The 24134-nt window shown below is 41.2% G+C and overlaps 1 protein-coding gene across 1 annotated transcript; it reads right to left on the bottom strand.

Moving 5' to 3' along the window:
• Positions 1 to 10161: 10161 nt before the first annotated feature.
• IL10RB (interleukin 10 receptor subunit beta) lies at positions 10162 to 23256 on the bottom strand. Its single transcript, XM_074814251.1, has 7 exons — positions 23103 to 23256; positions 20216 to 20339; positions 18722 to 18891; positions 16335 to 16501; positions 14672 to 14822; positions 12996 to 13153; positions 10162 to 10919 (listed from the first exon to the last, which is right to left on the bottom strand). The coding sequence occupies exons 1-7, from the start codon at positions 23149 to 23151 to the stop codon at positions 10707 to 10709; spliced, it is 1032 nt and encodes a 343-aa protein (XP_074670352.1). The 5' UTR covers positions 23152 to 23256; the 3' UTR covers positions 10162 to 10706.
• Between the last annotated feature and the right edge of the window lie 878 nt (positions 23257 to 24134).

The following is a 24134-nucleotide window of genomic DNA, read 5'->3' as shown; positions in this document are numbered from 1 at the left end:
CTGTAAATGAATGAATGCATATGCAGGATTAACCAGTGCAGGTGTGTAAAAGCTACAGACCTGCCCTATCAAAAAGACTGATGATTGAGAAGAGGCTGATACTATTATAGTGAAGACTGTGGACAAGAGGTGGTGGATAACCATGTCCTTTGTAACACACGGTGTCTAATGTTATCTAGTATGCAACAGGTGCCTGTACCTAGCACAGTTTCTTTATAGAAAAAATAGTTTATGGAGTGTTTAAACAATTAATATAATGTTAGTTTCTGGTTTCTATTATTAATTTATGTGGATAGACAAATATGCAATGCAATAAATATATAATGCATAAGTGTATTTATTGTGTAACAGAACTGAGTGAACAGTAGGCTATTAATTACAACTCAGTGTGGGCTATCATATCTATCACGACCATCATATAATGTAATCAATAGATAATGAGTGAGGAGAAAGCGTGTTGTGATGCAGGTGACAAAATGGGACATAATCTGTGAAACATTGTCAGCTTCACCACAACTTCCTGTGTGATTTTGTGTAAACTGATTGCTCTTTAAGACAAAGACTGTTATTTATCCTTTCTCTCAAGCTGTAAAAAAGTCAGTATATGAGTATGGCTGAAGTCCCTTTGAAATCTTAAGAGGATTTCAAAGCAACATTCAACATAGCTATTGTACTGTCAGTGCTCTTTGATAAATGGAGTGAAATGACAACCTTCTGTTAGCTTGTAAATATTAGCAATGCCCTTTTCAGGAGGCAAGACTTTCCAGGGGCAGTCACGTTCCTGTTAGTCCCTTATGAACAATTCTTTGGTCATTTTCTAATACGGTTCTTGACTGACCACACTCCTAACAACAACTGGGGCTCTCCAGGTTGGCAGTCTCCTTGAGGAGGAACCCAAACGATGTGTTGTTATGTCCACGGTGTGAATATCTGACACCAAACAGACCTTCATTTTGATCATTGATGCTATGCTTTTCCAGCTGAGAAAGACACCCAACGCCTTACAGGGTCAAATGGAGGCTATATGGGACAGCTCTTTCCCATCATAAGATGGGCATTATTGCCTGTAAGCAGCAGACTTGTCCCACAAGGGTCAATCTACCCTTTCCCAGGGGTGCTGGATTTGCTGTACATGTGCAGGCCATGTGTGCAACATATGCACACAAGGTTCATTGTTTCCTGGAAACGTCGTATTTTCCGATGCACATGCACTTACAGGAACACTTACACGGACACCTGTAAGAAGCATGCTGCTTCTGTGCCTGCAGCCTGTTGCTGCAGAGATCTGAGCAACACCTGGAAGAAGAGTGAGTAGGAGCAGGCTGCTGCTATCAGAGTGGTTCATATGGCCTCTCTCAGCTTCCCACACACCCGCACACTCTTGAAACCAAGGTAGTGAGCCCAAGGCTACAGGCTGTGGAGGCAGCACTTGCTACATGACGAGAGGAAGGCTTTGGACAACTGAAAATTTTGATGGCTGAGAGTATGTGACTGCCAGTTCTTGGCTAGCACAGTCATGAAGTGCTAAAAGCTAAGAGATGTACTTAGTACATTTTTTCCAGTCTTTGTGGGAGGAAAACTATGCCCTTTAAAGTTAGACGCTGGCTGCAGAAATTATGCAAAATGTATTCTTGCAAGATATAGGGTACTATGATACTAAAATGGTGAGTCTGGTTAAAACCATCTATAAGGCAGAGTTGAAGTATGCTCAGATATGAAAGCCTTGCCAGAAAAAAAATGCAAAATTCCATTCTGCACATCAAGAGTGAGCTATTACTAAGTGATGCATTATGGTTCAGCCTGTAGAAGATAAATGCATGTATATAACATGACGTTTAGGGGACATAGTGTTGCAGGGCGTTTTTGACCTTGAGTCTGATTTATTCTATGATAATTTGTTACCTTGTGCTCAGTTTATAGGGAAACATTTTTATGGCAAGTTATTTATGTAAACCACATTTCACCATAACCATTTTGCAGTCTAGATCATAAACTACACCTAGCTTACTAGTTTATTACTGGTAGAAATACTTAGTAACCTAATAAATGTACCATAGTATTTACAGTTTATATTCTGGTAAATTTGGCTGCAACTTTCTCACTGATATTATAGAAGAAAGAAACAGAAACTAATGTTGATACAATGTTAGAAGAGAAGCTCCATCTCCAGTACACAGGCAACCAAACAAGAGGGAAGACAATGTATGCCCCTGTGGTTAACAATGCCAATATTTAAACATACATGTGGTGGAGGAAACTAAGCCATGCAAGCTCTGCTGAATTTATTTCAGTTGGCTGACAGACAAAGGAGAAATAATTTGCTTGTTTCTTCTCATGTCAACTCTGGAACAGGATAAAAGAAGCAAATACAGTATTTAATCTTGTTTGAAAAGCATAGAAACATAGGTTCAGGAAGGAAGGACCTTAGGGAGTCCAGTGTTTCATTGTGCAGCCCCAAGGCAGGATCAGTTGTATCTACCCCCTTCCTAGTGGACATTTGGTTTTAGTTGTTGGTTTTGTTGTTGTTGCTTTTTTTTTTTTTTTTTTTTTTTTTGATATGGCACCTCTCAGGCAATATCTCCTATGTTTTTCCTGTTTTCATAATTAGAAAACTTTTCCTCATATCTGCCTTGTTGCAGTCTTGTAACTGCTTTCATGTCTGTCATGGCCTGTTACAACAGACTATTCATTTCCTGTTTTCAGAAACCTTTGACATTTTTGAAGACTGACATCATGTTTTCATCAGATTTCCTTTTGCCAGATCACATAAAACCATCTTCCTTCACAAAGCATGTTTCTGTCCTCCTCCTGACTTTTCCCAGCGCTGGATATAGCTCTCCACATGGCCTTACTAGCGCTAAATAGTTGGAAGGATTATTTTACATGTTTCCTGGACTATAGTGCAGTTTGTGTATTCTGTATGGCATTTGCCTCTTTCACAACAGTGAGACATTGACTCATTTATAATTTATGACTCACTGTGAGTCCCACATTTGTCTTCTTTTGCCTAGACCAGTTTTTCTTAACTCGCCTGTGACAGTATCTTGTAAGATACGAAAAAACCTTACTAAAGTCAGAATACAACCTACCACTTCTGCCTTGTGCACAAAGTTCATTGATGTTCTCTGAAGGGAATTAGATCAAATTTTTGTTAATACATTGATATTATGTAGCTAGTGATAGTTTTTCTACATAGTTTTGGATGCTAAAAACATTACAAGTGAAGTATATGTTAAAAACCCCACCTGGTTCTTTCCCAGTACTGTGTCTGGACATTTGGGTTCTGTTTCTACATTTCTTGAACAAAGTATGGTTGGACTGCCGTGCTCACATAAAAGTAGATGTCCCCCCATGCTTCCAAATAGCATGGCATGGACTATAGCAAGGCTATAACTGAGGAATTTTCCACAAGTAAACACTTTTGTCAATGTAAACAGGTATGTGTCTATGCAATGCAAGTTCTTCTTTCATGTGTTACAAGCAATTTGCTTTTGAGACTTTAATCTCATTGGGACAAGGCTATTTCACATCAAGGAAAGCTATATAATACTAGTTCATGTTTTCAAAAATATTTCAATATTCCTTCTCATTCTAATTTGCACTTCAATCTGACCAACTATTCTGTGGCTTTTATTGTGGCCAAGATCCAATGACAGGGTGCTGCATCCCTGGTTTCTGATACCGGTTTCCACATCTTTGCAGGTTTATACCATAGTGGGAATTTCTCCCTGAATTTTGCTGATATTATCCAGGGCATGGTTGTAATTTGAATGAGAACTGATCAGCTAGCTTAAGCCTTCCAGTTAGTGCTTTTTCTCTACTTTGCAATCCCCAGCTCCTTTTCTTCTGCAGCTTCTTAAGAATTCCAGGTGTCAAGTTAAAAGTTTCAGCCACCAGCAGAGGAGCAAGTGAGTCCCCTAGGTTAAGGAGGACAATGCCCGGCACCAGTATTAATCTTTTTATTACTTGCTCTAGCAAACTGCCCTTTCTCTTCAGTAAAAATGGGAGCAAGGTCTTGCTTCCAGAATTGTGAGAGTGACTCTTGCGGCCAGTGCAAATACAAGAGCTAAAAAGTCATTTGTTTCTCACAGCTGCTCCCATACTGGTGCTGAGATGACATGCCCTTTACCTGCTCTGTACACCCTTCTGGTCTTGCCTTTGGTGTATTCTTGACATACTGTACTGCAGGAAGCATTTTGTCATTTTTCAGAAAGGAGCAGGGTACAGAGCTGCAGTGATAAAGATGGTAGTGCTACACCACAGGACTTTAGCATTAAGCATATTTCAAAGGATATTTCCTGCATTACTATTTTATTCTCACACTCATTAAGTTCTAGAAAGACTCTTATGTTCAGTTCTTGCCCTTTTCTTTTGACCCTCCACCCTAAGATCTACAAAAACAAAGTTGGTTTTTGGGACAGGTATAATTCCATGTATCAGAAATGTTTTTAGCCATGAGACAGCTGAATATTTTCAGCACATGAGAAAACTCAGGTAAATAAAACACAGGCATCTGATCAGAACAGTGCATTAGGTTTTGAACGAAAGAGAGGTCATGGAAGGCTGGAAGAATGTAGAAAGGCTGCTGTCAACCTCTTCTTTTACAGCCTGGGAAGACCTATCTAGTATCTTCAAAATGCCTAACTATAATACATCTACAACTTTCATCTTCACAGATAGTATTTCATAACTGTTGTGCTCGGTCAGGGTGAGTTTCAGAGCCTTGTACCATTACATCAGTGTGTCTGAAAACTGAACACAAGTGGAAAGCTCCAGTTGTGATTTACATCATATTTGTATCTCCGCTACTCACATAGATTGGAAAAGAAAGTCCCTGCTCTGAGAACCTTGCGGTCTCCTTTTAGAAAGTGTAATGTAAATGACAGGAGCCAAGAGAAGGGAGTGGAAATGAGAGACAGTATTGGAATGACATGATGTCAGAGTCGATGGGAAAATGGAAGAACTGAAAGTTATTGAACAGATTCTTTGGTCTGGTGCTTTCTCCAGGGTGAAATCCTATTGTTAGTGAATGCACATCAGTGCTGCTGGAACCAGGATTTCCTCTATAAGATTTCCCCAGTGGTTTCTCATTTGTCTTTTTAATGTCATTATCAGTCTATGTCTTCAGTCTTTTACAGTAATTGCTTGAAAGCATGCAAAATTAACTTAAGGAAATTCAATTTGTAAGGAAGAAATAAGAAAGGACTCTGCATTATGAAGTGCAAATGAGCAGTTTCCAGTATATTGCATGCAGATGGTCAACTAAGCCTGTTGATTATTCACAGTACTTTCTGTAAAATAGCTATTTTCACCTTTCTTTTTCATGACAGTGCAATATCAAGGGAAGGAGCCTTGATGACACTCCATATCACTTATTCAATAACTGATGATTACTAGAAAATTACATTTTGCTGAGTAATAATGGTTATTTCACAACCTGCCTCAGAAAAAAATGGCTAACTTAATATCACAAATTTTTATGCTGTATTTCTGGTTAAGAATCACTTTAAAGGCTTTTTCTATAGCTTGTCATGGATGTAGACTTAAAGTTTCTGAAAGCATTTCTGGCTATGGTGTTCAGCAGGACTCTTTCTGGCCGGGCAGTCAGCAGATGCGGATTTGTGCTCTGCAGCCAGCCAGCCTTCCCTGCTGCCTCCAGGACCTGCTGTGGAGGGAAGACACCGAAGTTACTAACAGGTACAGATAAAAGAAAAATGTGGAGCTGGTGGGCAATTGCATCCCTAGTCCCTTGGTTGGCCCTGGGCTCGGTGTTCCCTTTCTCCCTGAAATGCTCACTCCACTCCCTTGACCGGAACCTGCTAAACTCCTGTTCCTTCTCTTGCTGTCTTACCTTATTGCTCTGTTCTGTACTGTTTTGTTCACCACAAGCCTAGACTGCTCTCCCTCAGTTTTCCCTGCTTCTCATTCCTTAATCATCCTGCTCTGCTTTGCATTTCATGTCTAAAATATTTTTCTGATAACTCCCAGATCTTCAAAGTAGTCTGTTTCACTCATCACTTTGCCAAACCCCCTGGCACACTGTGCCCGTTAGCTGCATACTTTGGTACTTTGCAGTTTACATCATAACACAGTTAGAAGTTCAGCTACTTTGTTGATTCATTCTCATCGTAATCTCCACAAGCTTAGCTCAAGATCAACTCTTCTCTGAATTATTGCTTCTCTGAAGAGGCACTAGGTGCCATATACTGCCTGGGGTACCTGTGGGGCCATATAGCCCATTTGGGTACAGCCAGAGGCTGCACCTTGTTCCCAGGCCTGTTGGCTCATTTTACACATCCCAGTGAAGCTGTGCCTTTTGTGGCTGTGGTGGTTTAGCCCCTGCCGGGGTCTGAGACCACGCGGCCGCTGCCCCTCCCCCACAAAGGGAGTGAAATACAAAGCCCCGAGACTGAGATAAGGAAAGGTTTAATACAACAGAGCAACAGCAACACAACAAACAATAACAATAACAGTGATAACAATGAACAGAGCAAAGTATATACCGATACAGCAGTGAGAGAACCGGCTGTGCCAACCCACGCGATCACCGATTCTTCCCGCGCTTGCTCCAGGATGTGACGTCAGCATGGTATATGAATAACCCGGCTAGAGCTTCCCCCCCACTGCTGGGGAAACTTAACCCTATCCTGGCTAAACCAGGACAGTGGCTGAAGAAGAGAGGTCTCACTTACAAATGCTTTCCTGTGAGGACTCAGTTTGGACCAGAAAGACTTCTGAAGCAAACCAAACTGCAGGTCACTCTGAAGAAAAAAATCTGGACTACTTTTAGGAGCTCTTAGGAAAGGTCGACCTTTAAAAATAAAAGTCAGCTTTAATTCCTCTCAAGTGGCACTGCAATATCTGACCTTAGCCATGTCTGGCCTCAGTGCCAGTCACAACTAGATTTCCGACTTCCCTGGAAAGCAGAAAGAGGAATACAAGATGTCAGAGAGTATTTGTATGGATTAACCTTGCCTAAGAGGATAAAGTAGCCTAGGATTTTTCTGTAGTCATGAAGGAAAGAGGTGGTCTTCCAGAGAAGGCTCGCAGGATGTTACCTTCTGAAGGAGCTACTGTCCTGGGAGAGCCCAGGGCATTGGCCTTATGGGGCTAGAATTAGAGTTTCTGGATACATCACCCCTTGTCACTTAGTCCTTTTATCTAACTGTAACCGATTTACTGGGTCTTAGCCCATTAAATAGCAAAACACTGGAAAAACCCCAAATCCCCAGGAATAGTTGCTTAGCAACATGTGAGTAAAAACCGTAGACAATAATGGCTTAGCTGGGTTTTAGTCAGCTTAATATGAAATTTGGTGAACAAAATACATCAGAGGTGAGAAGTCAGAAGTGAAAAATAAGCTGGGCTTTCCCTTTTCATAGTGCTGTAAATTCTCCCTATTCTTGTTGCACTGCTCTGTATTTGCATTTCATATCACGTGCCTGAAATTTTACATGAAGTTCCTTCTACGTGTGGAAGAAGAACCTCATTTATCTGTGGCAGGTTCCTTCAACTGCTGTGGATCATGCCTTTAGGAGAACACGTTTACCCCAAGTCAGGTCTCAATGAGCACTGCATGTAGGGGCTCTGAAGTACAGCATATCGCTGTCTTTTTAGTCATAAACCCTCTTCTGAGGTCAGAAGAGTGAAATTTAGCAAAGAAAATAGGAGTCATCCAAGAAATGCCTTGCCTGGTTCAGCAAGCTAAATCTGTCTTTTAACAGTCACTGAACATACAGCTTCCTGTCCTCCTTATGCTGTGTTGGAACAGCCTTGCTGAGGTTTCTCGGGTGCTGTACACATTAGCTACAGGCCTTAACCCTCTCCTGCTTGCTCTGTCGTTATGCACACAATGTCTGTCTGCTTACTTAGAGGGCTTCTGTCTCTCCCATCACTGTGGTATCTGCCTACCATAATCCTCATTTAAGAGCTGAGGGAATTATAAGGACAATGCAGCTAAGCGATTTAACCCGAGATGAGAAGTCAGCAATGAAGCATTAAGTCCTCCACAAGGTCAGATAATTATTTAATGTTACTTTTGAGTTCCTTTATAAACAGGAATACAAACAATGCTTTGCTACACTGCACAAATGCACATGCTGGATGCTCATATGACTGAAGGGAGAGCAGACAAGCAAGCAGACATCAGTGCTAGAGGATCCCCTGACTACAAGGTTAAGTCTGCATGAAATAGGACTTCTGGCACCAGATAATCGAGTCAGGATTTCACAGAATGTGTATCTGCCCTTTCAGGATGATCTTTATTAAATATATTCTGAATTGGAGCCTTCATTTCTGTTATGTGTGGCATATAATTTCCTAACTTTATTTACCAATTTATCTGAATTAGAATAACACTAGCACTGGTGTAGTCCAACAGCGCTGTCAGCTTGATGTCCTCAGACAACTGGAGTATGGTATGATTGAGGGGGAACCTTTGCTAGGATAGTACAGGTCTCTGGACTTTCTGGAAATTTTGGTGACCTATTGAGACACAGAGTCGGGGAATTCATTCCAATTTCATGCTGGTGCAGCTGGAATGTTAATATATTTTTGGAATTTACTGTATAAAGGCTTTTTGATGATTATCTACACAGTAGGTTAAAGATGGGCTCACATGAATTTAAACCAGCTGTTTCTTTGAAGACACCACGTTCCATATCAAAGAAAAGTTAAACAAAGCGGTCAGGACAAATCCCTTCCCCACGTGTCTGGATGTGTTGAAAGAGGAAGCAGTATTCTGAGAATAGTCTTTCCCTCTCCTCTCATGTGACAGTAGAACAATTTGTATTGGCAAAGACATGAGGGGAAATGCTTCCTCTTTTTAAATGGTGGAAGCCAACCTCTCAGAATTTCAGAGGCAATATTCTTGCACACATGCTTCCTGCTTTAATCTTAAAAGACTGTATCTCTGAATAGCCAAGATTATTTTTTTTCTCTCCTCCAGTTTGGCTTACCAATGAACCTGTAACGAAGTGGCACAGCACATGGGACTGCCTTATCTGTGCCCTCATCATAACCTTTGAACCAGCTAATGGATTTCAGCCACATTTGATAGACAGTAACTTCCTGCTTTTACAGGAAAATCAGCCGCTGGATAGACAAAAGCAGCTCTATTAAAAGAGTGAGGAAAAGGCAGGGAAATGTCAACCCTCTTCTGACAGCAGCTGGCCAACCAACGAGCAGATGCATTGGTCATATAAGCTATGCTATGTGTTTTTTGATTTCTGAAAGCCCCCCTCCCCCAAAGAAGAAAAAAAAAAAGACTATACAGAAGAAGCTGCTACTGTGGAAGGAGGGATAGGGAACACACAAGGAGCTGAATATTTACAGTGGAGAGGTGTACCAGACACAGGACATCGGCCTTCATTAGGATCAGCACTCACAGAGCAGCTTTGGTGAAAGGTGAAGAAAAGCACCAATGAAACTAAACACCTTAAATAACCAAAATGAAAATGCTTCCCCATTTTTCCATATTCCATATTAAACCAGAATATGATGAAAATTAAAAACTGCAGAAAAAGTGTGTGTAAATTACATATAGCTGGGTGGTATAAAGAATCAATGCCTGTTCTCCGTATGTTTTCTTCCTGCAACAGTTCCCAAGAACTGAATATTTACGCATTAACAAACTGCAAAACCATAGCCAAAAATTTTGCTATTCCCACATCGTTATGATTTACATACAACTTCACCTGTGGCAAATTCCTTTTGCTGACAGAATTTAATTTTTGATGTAATAATACACACAAAAAAATTTTGTGTCACAAAATTAGTGCATAGGGCAAAGGTCACACTTTATGCCCCAGTGTTGGTGCAGACTTAGCCTTCATATGCATGAACAGGGCTCTGCAGGTGAGATCACGTTATGTAGCACAGGAGTCATATCAGCCTGGATTTACTTTTTTTGAATTAAGAACATGTTATCAGTAGATAAGTAAAATGAACATTTTAACTCCCACTTCAGCTGTGAAATTTTCCACAGACTTCAGTGGACTCTGGATTAGGTAGGCAAAATTTAATTAGCTTCAGAAACTGCAGGGCAGAGGCTCAGGGGACTGAGCAACACCTGAGCAGAGGGGGCTACCTGTCAGGGCACTGGTATGTTCCCATTATCCTTAGCGATGAAGTATGAGTAACACCTCAGAATGCAAAACACACTGAATATTTGTGTTTGATTTATTCATACCAGGTTCACAACATCCTAACAAATATATAATTTTGCATCAGGTAAAAAAATATTCAATAGAAGGATTATGCCCATAGGAATATCCTTAAGAAATACATGCAATTTCTCATTAAAAAAAATAAGCCAGATCAGGTCTTTCTTTACAAAATATGATTTTCTTTTACAAACCTTATACAATATGCCATTCTGATTAGCTTTTGCAATAAATAGTTATTCAAAGTGAAATTAACAGGTATTATATATATATTTGCTTTTTAAATTAATGTCACAATATGATCCTAGGTAATGCTACAACTTAACAGTGAGCCACTACAGTGGCAAAAATTATGTATCATTTAATTCCTCATTTATAGTCAAGTTTCTTGTACTTTAAAAAAATAATATGATTCTATGAAAAGTCTGTGTACACATCTTCATATAAGAATTTTTACTGTCTTAAGAATGCAGCAATAAGAAGATAAACTCAACAGCCCGTTTGCTTTTTTTTTTTGGCCTGAGTGAAGTATGAGGAGTGCATTTAGGCCTTTTCTGAAGCTGGTACTATTCTTGAATCAGAATCTTCTTGTTCAGAGTCCTGAAGGTGCTCTGCTGTCTTGCTGGCCTCATCCCCAGACTCCTCACTCTGATTTTTGGGTTCTTTTGAAATGACGGTTAGTTTGTCATAAAAAAGATGCTCTTCTTGTGGGAGTGGAGAAAAAAGCTGCGAACCACTGGGAGGGTTGCTCAAAAACTATGAAGGAAAGAGGAAATGAGAATTAGGCTGCACCAGCCATACCATCCTGTTTGCTTAGAAATATGTTTTATATTGTTTTCCACACATCAGCTGGCTTTCTCAATCCCTAGAAGTCCCAGAGTAGCGACAATGTAATAACTTCTCTGCTCATTTTAACATCCTGTGCAAGGCTTGGAAGCAAGTCAGCAGTGCCTTTACTTGCAAGAAGGTACCCCAGGGGTTAGTGACTTCTTCGCAATATAAACTTTCTTAAAAAAAAAAAAAAATACCTAGGTTTTGCTTAGAAACAAAACCTAAAAGTGTGACTTGACTGTAGGTGAAGGAGTCTGCAGAAGGATTTGTTGAATAGCTCCAAGAGATGTGAATTGTTTCTGCCATCTTGGAGACCTGTCTGCTCAGACATCAAATAGTGATGCTTTAAATGTCAACATAAACCATAACCATTTAGTCAAGTAAAGGAGAGGGAGGGAGATTTGTGGGACTATGCTGTTCAGTGAGAAAGATGACTTAATTTTAGTACCGAAATATCACAACTTCCTCCCACTCCCTGTTCTATTGATAAGATGGAACCAGCCTCAAGAATCAATGTGGACTTGGCAGGGTATGACTGTATTTTGAATGTCAACACAAGAACAGCACACCTACTCAACGCAGTAAAAACACGTCAACCACTCCTTTTGGCAGCTGAAGTGGCAGTTCATTTTATTGGTAGTGGCTGGAGGAGTACAACTGCATTTTGTTCTTGTGACCTGACCCCTGTTTATTACTTAGTGCATTTTACATAAGAAACAAGCTGCTCTATCAGGAGTCCTGTTTGCTGTAATTACAAAAATAAATACTAATATTACTACTATTAGACCTTTTTCTAGCAAACTGTGATTTGAAATGTTCTGTCAGTAACCTGCAATCTCAAATATTCATGTAGTGAAACCACTGCCTTTGATAGATGTCATTTTAGGTAAGCATGACTGAACTTTGATTACTGTGATTAAACACTATAACCCACTAGCAAAAATGAAAACTCTCCCTTTCTTGTGAGAAACCACTGAGCAAAACGAAATTTGACCACACTCTGTGTTGATCAGATTTGAGGAGATTCTGCTACAGCCTTTTTATGTTGCTATATGGGTAACAGGGTCAGTGGTATTCCCCAATAGTAATGGCTAACATTCTCTGCTCTCATTTTATCTTGAGTTTTCAGACTTCACTCCATTCTTTAAATTAAAACTCATAAATTAAAACTCAGTTTTCAGACTTCACTCCATTCTTTAAATTAAAACTCATATTTGTGAAAGAACTTTGTTTCAGAACAAAGTGTAATTTTAAGTCTAAAATGAGACAGGGGAGATGGATATCTCAGTTATTTACCCTCTAAAATAAGGAACTGAAGGTTAACACCTGTTATTCTCTCACTGTAAAATGAAAGAAAACATCCAGTTTCTAAGCCATACAAAGCTTCATATTACAAATTACGCAGCTGCTTCAGTAATAAAGGTCTATGCCAAGTTTTTTAATTGTTCAGCTTTTAAATATTTTGGACCATTCTGTGCAGAACAGTTCAAAATGACAGTATTTCAGAGTTTATCATACATCAGTATACTTCAAATGGAAGTCTTAATTTTACTTATGTCTATGCAGTGCCACGGAACTTGATGAAAAAAAATGAGGTAACATTCATGCAAAATTTGTGACCTTATAATGCCAAAAATTAAATATTAAATGAGCTAACTCCCACTACCTTTCTCATGCTGAAAAGTACCTTCTTTTGTCAGTTGTTTCCAAAGGTCATGACTTCATCATTTAACCTTCTTTGAATGGCTTTTTATGTTTGGCAGAAGAGTGAGTTTTACCATACTCAGCAACTAGGTAACAACAGATAACCACCACTGCTCCTTATAGCCTAAACCCCCCTTAGAATAGTCTGCACTTTACAGATGGACTTTACAGCAATCAGGTGGAAATGAAAGAAGGCAAAATAAAAGAAGCTCTAAAGGTTGTGGCACAGAAGGCCTTTGAAAAACAGGTGGTTCTGCTGAAAAGGCTGATTTTAATTGCGTTAGGTAAAAAACAAACCTCTTTCAAGTGTTGTGGGAAAATATATGAAGGGCAGAAAACATGTTTGGTGAGTCGATATAGATACAAAAAGGAAAAGAAACAAATAGGAACAGATATTACAACAGACAACACTGATCCTATAAGAACGGTCACAATTATCCACACAGGAGTTACACCTGCAAGAGACAAGAAAAAAACCCACATTAGAACTGTGATTATTAATTTATGAATATATTCATTTCAAATTACCACTTTCTCTATGGAATTTAAAAAAACCCCAAACTATTACAAAATTGTAACTGCAAACATAAGTCTTTGTTCGCAGTTGCAAAATACCTCTTGGCTCTTAAATTTTCAGTCTGAATAGGCTGAGGAAGTTCTTAATAAAGCAAGTTTACAAGCCATCATATTTAGACATTTACAGTTACACATACTGGTGATTCTACATGCAATACTAGGCAAATGATTAAAGGAAGAAAGACCAACAAAACCATATGTCAAAAGCTATTGCCCAGTCTGGTGTTTCAGGACTGTAGAAGTTGACACGTAACACTACCAGAGTATAGGCTTCCACTTTTGTCTTAAAGAAATCTGTACAAATGGCAGCAAAGTAAACACAGCAGGGGACAAAAGTCTGTAAGATTGAGCCTTTAAAAAAAGTTATGTCATGCATGGGGATTTCACAACAGGCAATGGGAATGCAGATGTATCCATACATCACTGTACAAATGTTTTAAACCAACCTATGCTTGCTAAGCACTGTTCAAGCCATGAACTAACAAGCAACACCACCACCAAAACCCACCTGCAATTCAGCTGCAGCACATGCAGATAGTATGCTTGTAGGAAAAATACACGAGGAAACATTTTATGAGGAAAAACATATGAGAAATGGGTTAGCCCAGTAACTTCCCCAGGCTTCCCCCAGATGGCTTCCTCATTAACCTGTGTCTCTGTCTCTGATTTTCCACACGTTATCTGAGGGTGTAAGTTAGCTGAAATACCCATTATGCCTGTGAAAAAGACAGTATCCAGGACCCCATCCTTTCTTTTAACTAGGGACATGAAGCTCCCTGCTAAGACGACAGGGTCAGACCACCTGGTGGTTACTGCTGGACTTCAGACAGCAGCTAAGGTGGCATGGCTAGAAAGGAAAGTGCTTTTATACTTAACTGCCTTTGAAATGAGAAGGAAAGTATCTAAACAAAAATATGTGTTCATATTATTGATCAATAACTGCTGTGTTTCACAGAGAAAGAGCATCATGGCTTAGCCTTGTGACAGACACTGTCAATATTACCACAGATGAAAGAGACTGCAACACATGGTCCAATTCCTTTTTCGGTTGCAAATATACGGAACAAAGGCTTTCACAGGACAATGAATACAGCTGATGGTAAAAGAAATTCAGACACACAGTGTGATCAGTGAGGAGCCTCTGCTCCATTTAACTCTGATTTTCAGAGTACGAGGAATGCAGAGCATCATGCCATCGGTGCCATACTGCTTGTAGTTTTCACTTCATTTCCAACTTCTCTGCTCCAAAGGCACACACGTATTAACCACCAATACTACAGTGACAAACACATCCACTTTTGGAAGGTTTACACATTACACGATTTTCATTTTGAATGGCTTTGCACATTTCCCAGTTTCCTACAGCGCGTGTTCCATTGTGATTCACCAGGTATTACCGTTGTGGGTTGTCTGCTCGCAAAGCTCTCTGCTCAGCTTCCCTGTTTTGTTCCACTCGGGGATAGTTGCTTGCACTTGAATACAATATATTGTCCACGGCTCCAACTGAGATAATATTTCAGAGTTATGTTTAGTATCTATGTGAGTTACCTAATAACAGAGAAGAATATAAAAAATTTGAAAAGCACGAGTCCAGTGAATGGACTAGCCAAGTAATTAAAATTACATTTAGTAGGACAAACCCTAGCAGTTATAGCTGCAATGTGAATAAGGCTTTTAAAGGCAGAATGAAATGCCCTGTCTGTATCACATAACTGATAACTCTACATTGATTTCGCCTATGGTTAGAGTGTGAGACCATCACCGTCACTGACTTTCTGGCTGCTTCTGGAAGCATTAATGAAGTTTTAGGCTAAAGAGGCCTATGGAGATGTGATAAATGAGATCTGCCTGCACAGAGAAACAACTGCTTAACCAAATGAGATCAACTAAGAGTGCTGTCACGGGCAAACATAATTAAATTTGAGACAGAGCAAGTAGGATGGATGATCTAGACAACAACAAAAAAAAAAAAAAGAGAGAAAGCAAAAAGGCTTGTGGAAGCTATTAGATGACTGACAGCAGATGCAACTTGCTGTTTAGAGGCATGATTGATTATGTCCCTGTAACTATATGGTCCCTGCAGAGTATAGGAGTCCCTATGACATGCCCCATTACATAGTAACAGATTCTTTCTCAGGGGTGAAAAGACTCTATAGCTGGGTTTCAACATTTTGAGCAAGCATCCACTTCAAAAAACAACCTATGAAGTTACATAGACTATGCCTTGTAGTTTGGAAATTGAAAACCAGTCTGTTTATTGGGAAATTATGATCCCTCATCTTCTGGCCTTGAATGCCAAAGAATTTTGCAGGGTAACAAATACAAATCAGAATTATATGCAGTGGAGTCCTATTATATGAAAATTGTACTGATGTACAAAGCACTAATTATACTGTGACTGGTATCTTCCAGTAATAGAACTCAAGACCTATCATTAAAATATTATTTATGATCTTTCTCCATGCATTTCGTATAGAGAAGTCTTTTGCCTGAGTAACATATCTGGCTGTGGAAGAGGCTGGCCATGAGAGGAAGAAAGCAAATTACGACTGATAGAAATTGAAGAGGTGAAGATGACCACGGCTAATATAAGGCCTCATCCAAGGTGGTATTCAAAGCCCAAGGTCCCAAGAAGAGCACAAATACTTGAATGACATGAGATTTGAATCTAGGTCAGCTTATTGCCATGATCACAGATACTGCTGATGTTACAGCTTCTAAGTTTACCCTTGCTTATATGCGTGAAATACGGAGATTTGGTGGGGAAGACTGCATCGCAAATAAACACATCACTAAACTGAGGGAATAAACTCTCATCATGTACCAGTTATTTCTAATAATGGAAAGAGCAAATTATATCCATGCTACTGTTTAACTACACAGCTATCCGCCATTTGCTCTGAATAGCAGTTGTAGTGACTAGACTATTACACCGTAATTAGTAGAGATAAATTTTCCCTTCAATACCGTTAGCTTTTGGAACTTCGTGAGCATGCTATTTTATCAAGAAAAGCATAAATCAAAGTCATGGAGTCACAATGCCCAGGAAGCAGAAGTTACCTCTGTATTGCTGTCTTTCTTCCAGTACAGTATTCTGTAATTCCATGAGCCGTAATATTGCTTTAGAGGCCACTTGTCATGTTTATGTTCAGCAGAAGGGCCTGTGAAATCCACATGCAGGGACCCAGCTTCTGACTTCACTTTTACATCAGGTGGCCCAATGACTGCTATATATTAGAATGGTGGAAGAGAAGAAAGAACAGCATTCAGTTCCACATTGTTTTCAATTTGACATTTTTACACAACCCATGACAATTCACATTTTAAATAATTTCATCTATTAAATTAATTTTCTTTCATGGGTCAGGCTAAATAAATCATTTCCTTATAGAACTGGTGTTGAAAAGCATTTATTTTTGCAGTTAAATAACAGATACTATTGCAGACTATGTTTCCCATACCCTAAATTAACTCAGTTCTCTTTTGCCAGCTGTGGCGAGTCCTGGGAGAGGAAGGACTATTTTTATAGGTTATTACTCACTTCTCCTCTGGGCCAAGCTGCTGCAACATCTGTCTCGTCTGAGTAGGCCCTCTAGTGAGTGTTTTAATCATTGTGATCATTTTGAAAAACAGAAACATTTGAATTATTTCTGCATGTCTTACCAATTGCACTCCTTAGACTGAATATTTTATTCTCGCATCTTGTAAATGGCTTGTCTATATTATGTTTTTGTGCCACTACCTAAACTATTTCATGAGTAGCTTAGTTACCAACTATGTTGTGTCAGCAATGAGCTCTCCATTAAAGTCTCCTATAATCCCAGCTAACAAGTTTGCCTTGGCTGCCTCTACTGAAATCTGCCTGCCTACAGTCACACTATAAAGTGTCGAAGAAAGGCAGAGCTCAACATACAGATAATTTTGCGTTCCTCTAGAAATATGTGCTTCTAGAACTAAAGATTTACAAAACCCTGCTTGCTGGACTGTACATTCATGTAATGCTCACAAATATATTGTTGAACTTATGAAAAATAATGTGAAGAGAGTCTTGGTTACTCTGATTTTCTTAGGCTATTCCCATAATACAGTGTGGAATTTATTAAAAAAAGCACTAGCAGAAATAATAACACAGAAAGGAATATCAGGTATTTTTATTATGATGCTCTGCTCAGATCAGCTATGACAACATTAAAAACTCTCATGTCTTCCTCAGAGATTTGGCCAGTTGGCCAGTACTCCCAGATATATCTTTCCAGGTAGTTTTATACCCAGATTTTCCCATTCAGGAATAAACTGCCTTTCCAAAGCCATGTCTGCTCTGAAGGCCACATGCTCTTTCATATATATGTCAAACTGCAATTCTGTTAATGATTTACAAGTTTGCCCTCTACTCTGAAAATATATCCATATTTTTTGTATTACATTTTCTTTTGGCTCTAATTTATACTTGCAACATTGTTTGGCGGTTGGTTTTTTTTCATGCTATATTTCAGTGCTTCTGTTCTAGGCAAATTAAATTATATCAACTTTATGTTTTTGGTGAGATAACCAATAAAAGCATTTTGGAAAACAAGTCTGTAAACTGTAAAATTAGACTCTGAAATCCAAGGAAGAGAATGATGAAATTCAAGCAAATGAAGGCAGAACAAGAAAAAAAAGGGATTTAAAAAAGTTTTTCCTCAAAGATGAGGTGTAACAGAAGCTTCCTGCATGGTTTTGTATTAATAGCTGTGAGGAGAAAAAAGCCTTGGGTAACATTAACTACATAATCTAAAATAATTTTATTTTTGCTTATGAGTGGAGTAAGAATGTACAAAGCAAAGCTCATCGGTAAAAACCACTCTCTCATTCCCAAACTCAGGTGACAGCAACATGATTAACATCTCTGTTGTGCAATCTAATGCAAGGCAATGTCTAAATCATCTCTCACAAAAGACCATAAAGCTTCACTAAGAGAATGGTAATATTGTGCAATGAAGATTTCTTGACCAAAATTGAATCTTTCTCTGTGAAATTAATTAAAAAAAAATAAAGAAAGCTTTTTGCCTGACACAGCAATGAAGAAACTAATTGAACTTATTTAGATATACAGGAAGTCTGAATCCTTCTGAAAATCCATCTGAATCCTAGAATACACAAGAATCTGAAGAAAAGCTCTCCCTGGCTGAAAAATATAAATTATCCTTATTTTAAGGGAAAAATACAGAGTTTTTGAAAAACTTGAAAGATGTTTCCAGTATCTAACATCTGGCTATAATAGTGAATCTATGCTTTCTGACAGCAACTTCTGTCTTCAAAGAATGGAAGTGTTACAACTAAGATTTTATAGTTCAAAGTAATTAAATTTAAAAATTACCTGCATGCTATAGCTTTTCTTATGGATCCAAACTGTAAAAGTGCATTAACAGCAGACAGTATTTTTTGTGGAAGATTAGAAAAAGGCTTACTGTCATCCATTGGCTTAAATCTGATGGTCACCCAGTCTGAATGGTTATTTTCTGACTCCGCTCTGACCCGTAAAAGGTAGTCTCCATATGCAGGCAGAGAAGAGACGTCACACTCTGTGAGTCTCAAGTTTGTGCTCACATTTTCATATGTGTCTCCAGGGAAATTGATGCTGTATGAAAGAGAAACAAAATGTACACGATGTGTAAATTATAACTGACTATATGTCTTTCCTCTCAATTAACTGGAAAAGTGGCATATCTTTTGGTTAATACAACCAATTATGACTCATGGACAAGAAAAATTAGATCCAGTGTATAAGAAACATGATTACTAGTGTGTAGTAATGATTAAGCATTTTACATGCATCTATAAATCCATGATAAAGAGATTAAAATTATGATTCAGTAAACAGATGCCCTTTTCTTGAGAGTGGTTACAAAACTTGATTCAACGGACAGAGTTATCAGACAAGTCTGCAAATATTAGACAATATTGCTATGCATGGCTTTGCTGTCTAACTTGGACTTTGTTCAGAACAGTCTTTAAGATATGCATATAAGTAAAAGCCAGAGAAAACAGAGCCCGAGAACTGACTGAGAACTGTTTAATACATGATATTCTTCCTGTTTTGTATCAAAAGCCCACCTAGGAATGTAGTGATCAACAGGTAATTGCTACCAGAACCCAGAAAAATCTTCTTTTGACTAAGGTGGCCTCTACCTTCGGTTTGGGGATTTCCCCTCAGCAGGCACCTGCCTGTGGGTGCCATCATCTCTGCACTATATCCTACCCTGTCTTGGCCGAAGAATTCAACCTTCATCAGGAACGTGAGACCTCTGGCCCATCACATGGTTTCCTTGCCAAGCACAGCGGCAGGCAGGCAGGCAGGGAGCCCACCGCTGGGCAGGCTAAGCGGCTGTCCTCCTTGGTACAGCCGTACAGACACCTTTCCCAACAGGAAAGACCAACTCGGAAGGACACGGTGGCTAAACCAAATCAAAGCTAAATCAACCCACCAAAACCGACAAAAGGAGTCCTCGGAAAATGTGTCCTAAGTTTAAGGCACTGAATGGAGGACCCAGCAGCCTGCAGTTCATTGGGGATTTCCACTAAGAGTGCAGGCAAGCTGGCTGCACTGGTGGCAGAGCACAGAATGCTGCTGGAGCGAAGACCAGGTAAGGTCCTAACTCTCAGCAGGACTAAATCTCTTGAATTGCAGGTAACAGCTACATGACAGAGAAAAAACACACACAGAGCTAATAACAGCCAACGTTAAAATGTGTTTCTGGTTCCAAAAAAACTGTGTAGAAAGCTGCCTCAGGTGTGAAATGTGTAGAAAATGCCTCTGCTCTGTTATTTGGCTCAGAAGATAAGCCTCTCAGGAGCTAAAAGAAATGGACAGCTACTGATCTTCCTATAAAAAAGGAAACAAATCACACACACGCGCAGCTGTAAAACATGAATTAAAGAAAGCACAACTCCCCCAGACTTACCTCTTAGATTGGACAGTGTAACTTATATTTCCTTTGTGAAACCTAGGTGTGTCCCACTGTAAAATACTATGAAGATTAACTGAAATAATTCTTGTGTTTTGGGGTTTTGGCACTATTCCAGATACTGTGGGAGCAATCGAAAACAAACAAACATTTTAATATGTGTTTCTCCAGCAGTCATCCCAAACTTAAATACAGCCTTCTTTCTCTTCCTTGCCTCAGACACTTTTTTAAAACAGACTTTAACATAATTAATTTAAATCCCGATGCCTATCGTTCCTTCTGAGCAACCAAAACAAATTAGCCAGCATCAATGATTTCCAGTAAGTACAGTCTTTATGATCATCATTTATTACGTATGACTGACTTGTTACTGCCTATGACTTGGCATGTAGCCATCAGGCTACAAACATGAACTCTCACTGAGATTGTCAAAATCAAATTTTTCTAAGTAGTGCTCCAGTAGCACTATGGAAATAACACGGGTGCATGGATTGATTTGTTGGTTGTTTTGTTTTTTTTTTTCTAAGAGGAACACTGTTGTGGTTTAAACCTGGCTGGCAGCCAAACACCATGCAGCTGCTCACTTATCCTCCCCTACCCTGGGGTAGAGAATTGGAGGGGTAAAGGTAAGGAGACTTGTAGGTTGAGATAAAAACCATTTAATAATGGAAATAAAGTAAAATTAAAATAATAATTATAATAATAATAGTAATTGTAGAATATACAAATGAGTGATGCACAGTGCGACTGTTCACCACCCATCAACTGATGCCCAGCCCGTTCCTGGCTAGTGATCACAAAGGAGGGAAAATCCCGAACCCACAATCCCGGAAGAGAGAGAGCAAGCTTCCCAGACAACCTTCACCTATATATTGAACATGAGGTTATGTAATATGGAATATTCCATTGGCCAGTTTGGGCCCGTTGCTCTGGCTGTGGTTTCTCCCAGCTTCTTGTGTACCTGCACACTAGCAGGACATGGGAAATTGAAAAGTCCTTGATTTCTTAGCAACAGCTGAAAACATCACTGTTTTATAAACATCCTTCTCATGCTGAATCCCATACTAAATCCATAACACAGCACTATTCTAGCTACTAAGAAGAAAAAATTAGCTCTATCCCAGCCACCTTTAGGCCTCCTTTATGTACTGGAAGGCCACTATCAGGTTTCCCCGGACCCTTCTCTTCTCCAGACTGAACAACCCCAACTCACTCAGCCTGTCCTCATAAGGGAGGTGCTTCAGCCCCCTGATCATCTTCGTGGCCTCCTCCGGACCCACTTGAGCAGGTCCGTGTCCTTCTTACGTTGGGTGCCCCAGAGCTGGACACAGCACTGCAGGTGGGGTCTCACGAGAGTGGAGCAGAGGGGGAGAATCCCCTCCCTCGACCTGCTGGCCACACTTCCCTTCATGCAGCCCATGATACGGCTTTCTGGGCTGTGAGCGCACATTGCTGGGTCATAGTCAGTTTTCCAACCAGTAATACCCCCAAGTCCTTCTCTACAGGGCTGCTGCTCTCAACCCACTTATCGCCCAGCCTGTATTTGTGCTTGGGATTGCCCCAACCCATGTGCAGGACCTTGCACTTGGCCTTGTTGAATTTAATGAGGTTTGCAAACAAATCCTGTCAGGTCAGATCATTGCATAAATGTTACAGCAGTAAAATCTAATGACGTAAATTCTAAGAAAAAAAATAACCTATATGTCTATAGTTGATGCATAAATACACAAAATGAATGTGTCAGTTACCCCCCTTTAGCAGATGAGTTTTAAATTGAAACCCTGCTTAAACAAAAAATCAATTCCTACAAATCAACTCAAACACGCTTCACATCAGAAAAGCAGAAGTTGCTCGCTTCCCTGCACCCAGACCTCCGTGAGAGATGCTGTCCCTGTGCGTACGTGCCCTCACTGGTGCCCGACTCGGGCACTCGCCTTTGGAGATCTCTGCCCGTGCGCACGCTCTGCCCTTCGCAGGCACCTCTGGCCTCCTGCTCCCACACCTTCTCCCACCTGCAAAATCCCAGGTACGCAGAACACTAAGGAAGACGGGCGCAAGGTAACACTGCAAAGACAGCGTGAACAACACAGCTGAAAAAAAATCTGGCTAGTAGAAGGCATCTGGTTTCTCCTCTCCCGCAGAACGTGGTCCTGGCTGTAAGGACTCTCCCTAGGGCACTGTCCATGCTTTGAGGAAGCTCCCTCCAAAGGTTTGACGTACGCTTGTAAAAGGCACGATGCCTTTGAAAGCTCGCTTCCCTGGGAGCGTTTTCTACTTGAAAAGCCTCCAGGTGAAGTTTTTTTTATTCAGCACTATGGATCCAAAGAGATGAGAAGATACTTCTGTGGTCTGGTACTTTGTAAACGAGAGGTTTGTAGGCAGCTCACACCCCAGTCTCAAACACGGCCTGTTTTGGGGAACGTACATCAGGGGCCAGTTCCAGCGGCCGTGCCTGGCAGCCGGGGGAGGCCGGTTCGTGGGGGCTTTGTGGGCACAGCTACACCCGCGCTCCCGCAGCCCGCGGTTACCCTGCCTGAAGAGCGCGGTTTTGCTCCCGCACATGCCTTTCATCACTGGGACTTGCGCAATTGTCCAAAACCGAAAAGGGAAGCTCCAGTTTCCCAGCACAGACACAGCCTTCGCGGAGATAAACGCGCGTGGGCAGGGAGAGCTGGGCCCGCGCCCCGCAGCCCCCCGCGAGGGGCGGGAAGGCGGCCGCCGGCCTTTCCCCGCACCCTGACGGCGCGGCGGCGGGCTCCCGGCCGGCCGCTCGCTCGCTGTCGGTGCCGCTCTCGGGGCAGCGCGGCCCCGGAGAACGAAGCCGGTCGCCCCTAGCGACCCTTCCTCCCGCCGCCGCCCCCCGCCAGGCCAGAGGCGGACTCACCGTAGAGCAGGAGGCAGCTGCAAAGGGCGCACCGGAGGGCGGCGGCCATGGCGGCTCCCGGCGCGCACCTCCCTCAGCGGCGGAGGTGCCGGCGCCGCCGCCGCGCCATTGGCACCGGGCGCTGCCCTCGCAGGCCGGGGAGCGGGGCCGCCCCGACACCCTTCCGCCTTCCCGCCGCGGGGCGGGGCGGGGCTTCACCCGCGGCCGGCGGGGCTTCCCCCGCGCCCCGCTCGGCTCACCCCAACTTTTCCAGAGCCTCCCCCGCCTGCCGCGGCTGCGTTCCCCTTTCCAGAAGGAGCGTATATACCCAGCACCCGAACCTCCCCCGCGGGTTTGGAAAGCTGTTCATCGGCGCCGTGTTTTAAAAGGTGTTCGTGACACCTGGCTGCTGGGATAGTCGTAGTGTCTAAAGAGCACCTCCAGCACACAGGCTGGCAGCTGGGAAGACACGAGAAGGGAGGTCCACGCAAAGTGGGTAAATACTAACGCATAAACAGACATCAGCTGACGCATAGTGTCAAACCTGATCTCGAGTGAAATTCCGGCTGCAGGCAATACAAGTGTTACCTGAGGAAAGGTTTCTCTTCTGACTTCAGCATCTAGCCTGCACCAAAAGATGCCAATGCCACTACTTCTGCCAGAACATTAAACGTTCCCCATCAAAAACCAGCATAAACTTGGGGAAGGGAGGAGCAGTTATATTATTCATAGAGTAAAAAGGATTCTTTCTCAAGCTGAAAATACCAGTTCTTCGTGGGGGTTTAATACATTTGTTTCTGGCCCATTGTTACCTCCTGTTATTGAACAAGGCTACAAGTCAGGTTTGACCTTCCCTGGGGTGGGCACAGTTCCATGGCCTTCGCTTACACGTCAGTGATTCCCCTGGCTTCTACCACTGTGGAGGTGCACAACCACCCCATTGTGCGAAGAGCAGAGTGTTACAGGGTCAGCGTGAGTGGAAGTTTCATCCACTAATTCTATGGATATGCAAATCTGCAAAATTAGCCTGTCAAGATCCAAGCTGTCAGGTAC

Source organism: Strix aluco, chromosome 2, assembly GCF_031877795.1.
Source record: "Strix aluco isolate bStrAlu1 chromosome 2, bStrAlu1.hap1, whole genome shotgun sequence".
Lineage (NCBI taxonomy): Eukaryota > Metazoa > Chordata > Aves > Strigiformes > Strigidae > Strix > Strix aluco.
This window is presented reverse-complemented; position numbering and strand designations above follow the sequence as displayed.

Excerpts from the sequence above, each read along its gene's own strand:
- IL10RB (XM_074814251.1), bottom strand. The coding sequence starts at position 23,151 with ATGGCCGCCGCCCTCCGGTGCGCCCTTTGCAGCTGCCTCCTGCTCTAC. Across the intron at positions 18,892-20,215 it reads TACACTGTCCAATCTAAGAG|CATCAATTTCCCTGGAGACA; the intron begins GTAAGTCTGGGG and ends TCTTTCATACAG. Across the intron at positions 16,502-18,721 it reads ATTTAAGCCAATGGATGACA|CAGTCATTGGGCCACCTGAT; the intron begins GTAAGCCTTTTT and ends TCTAATATATAG.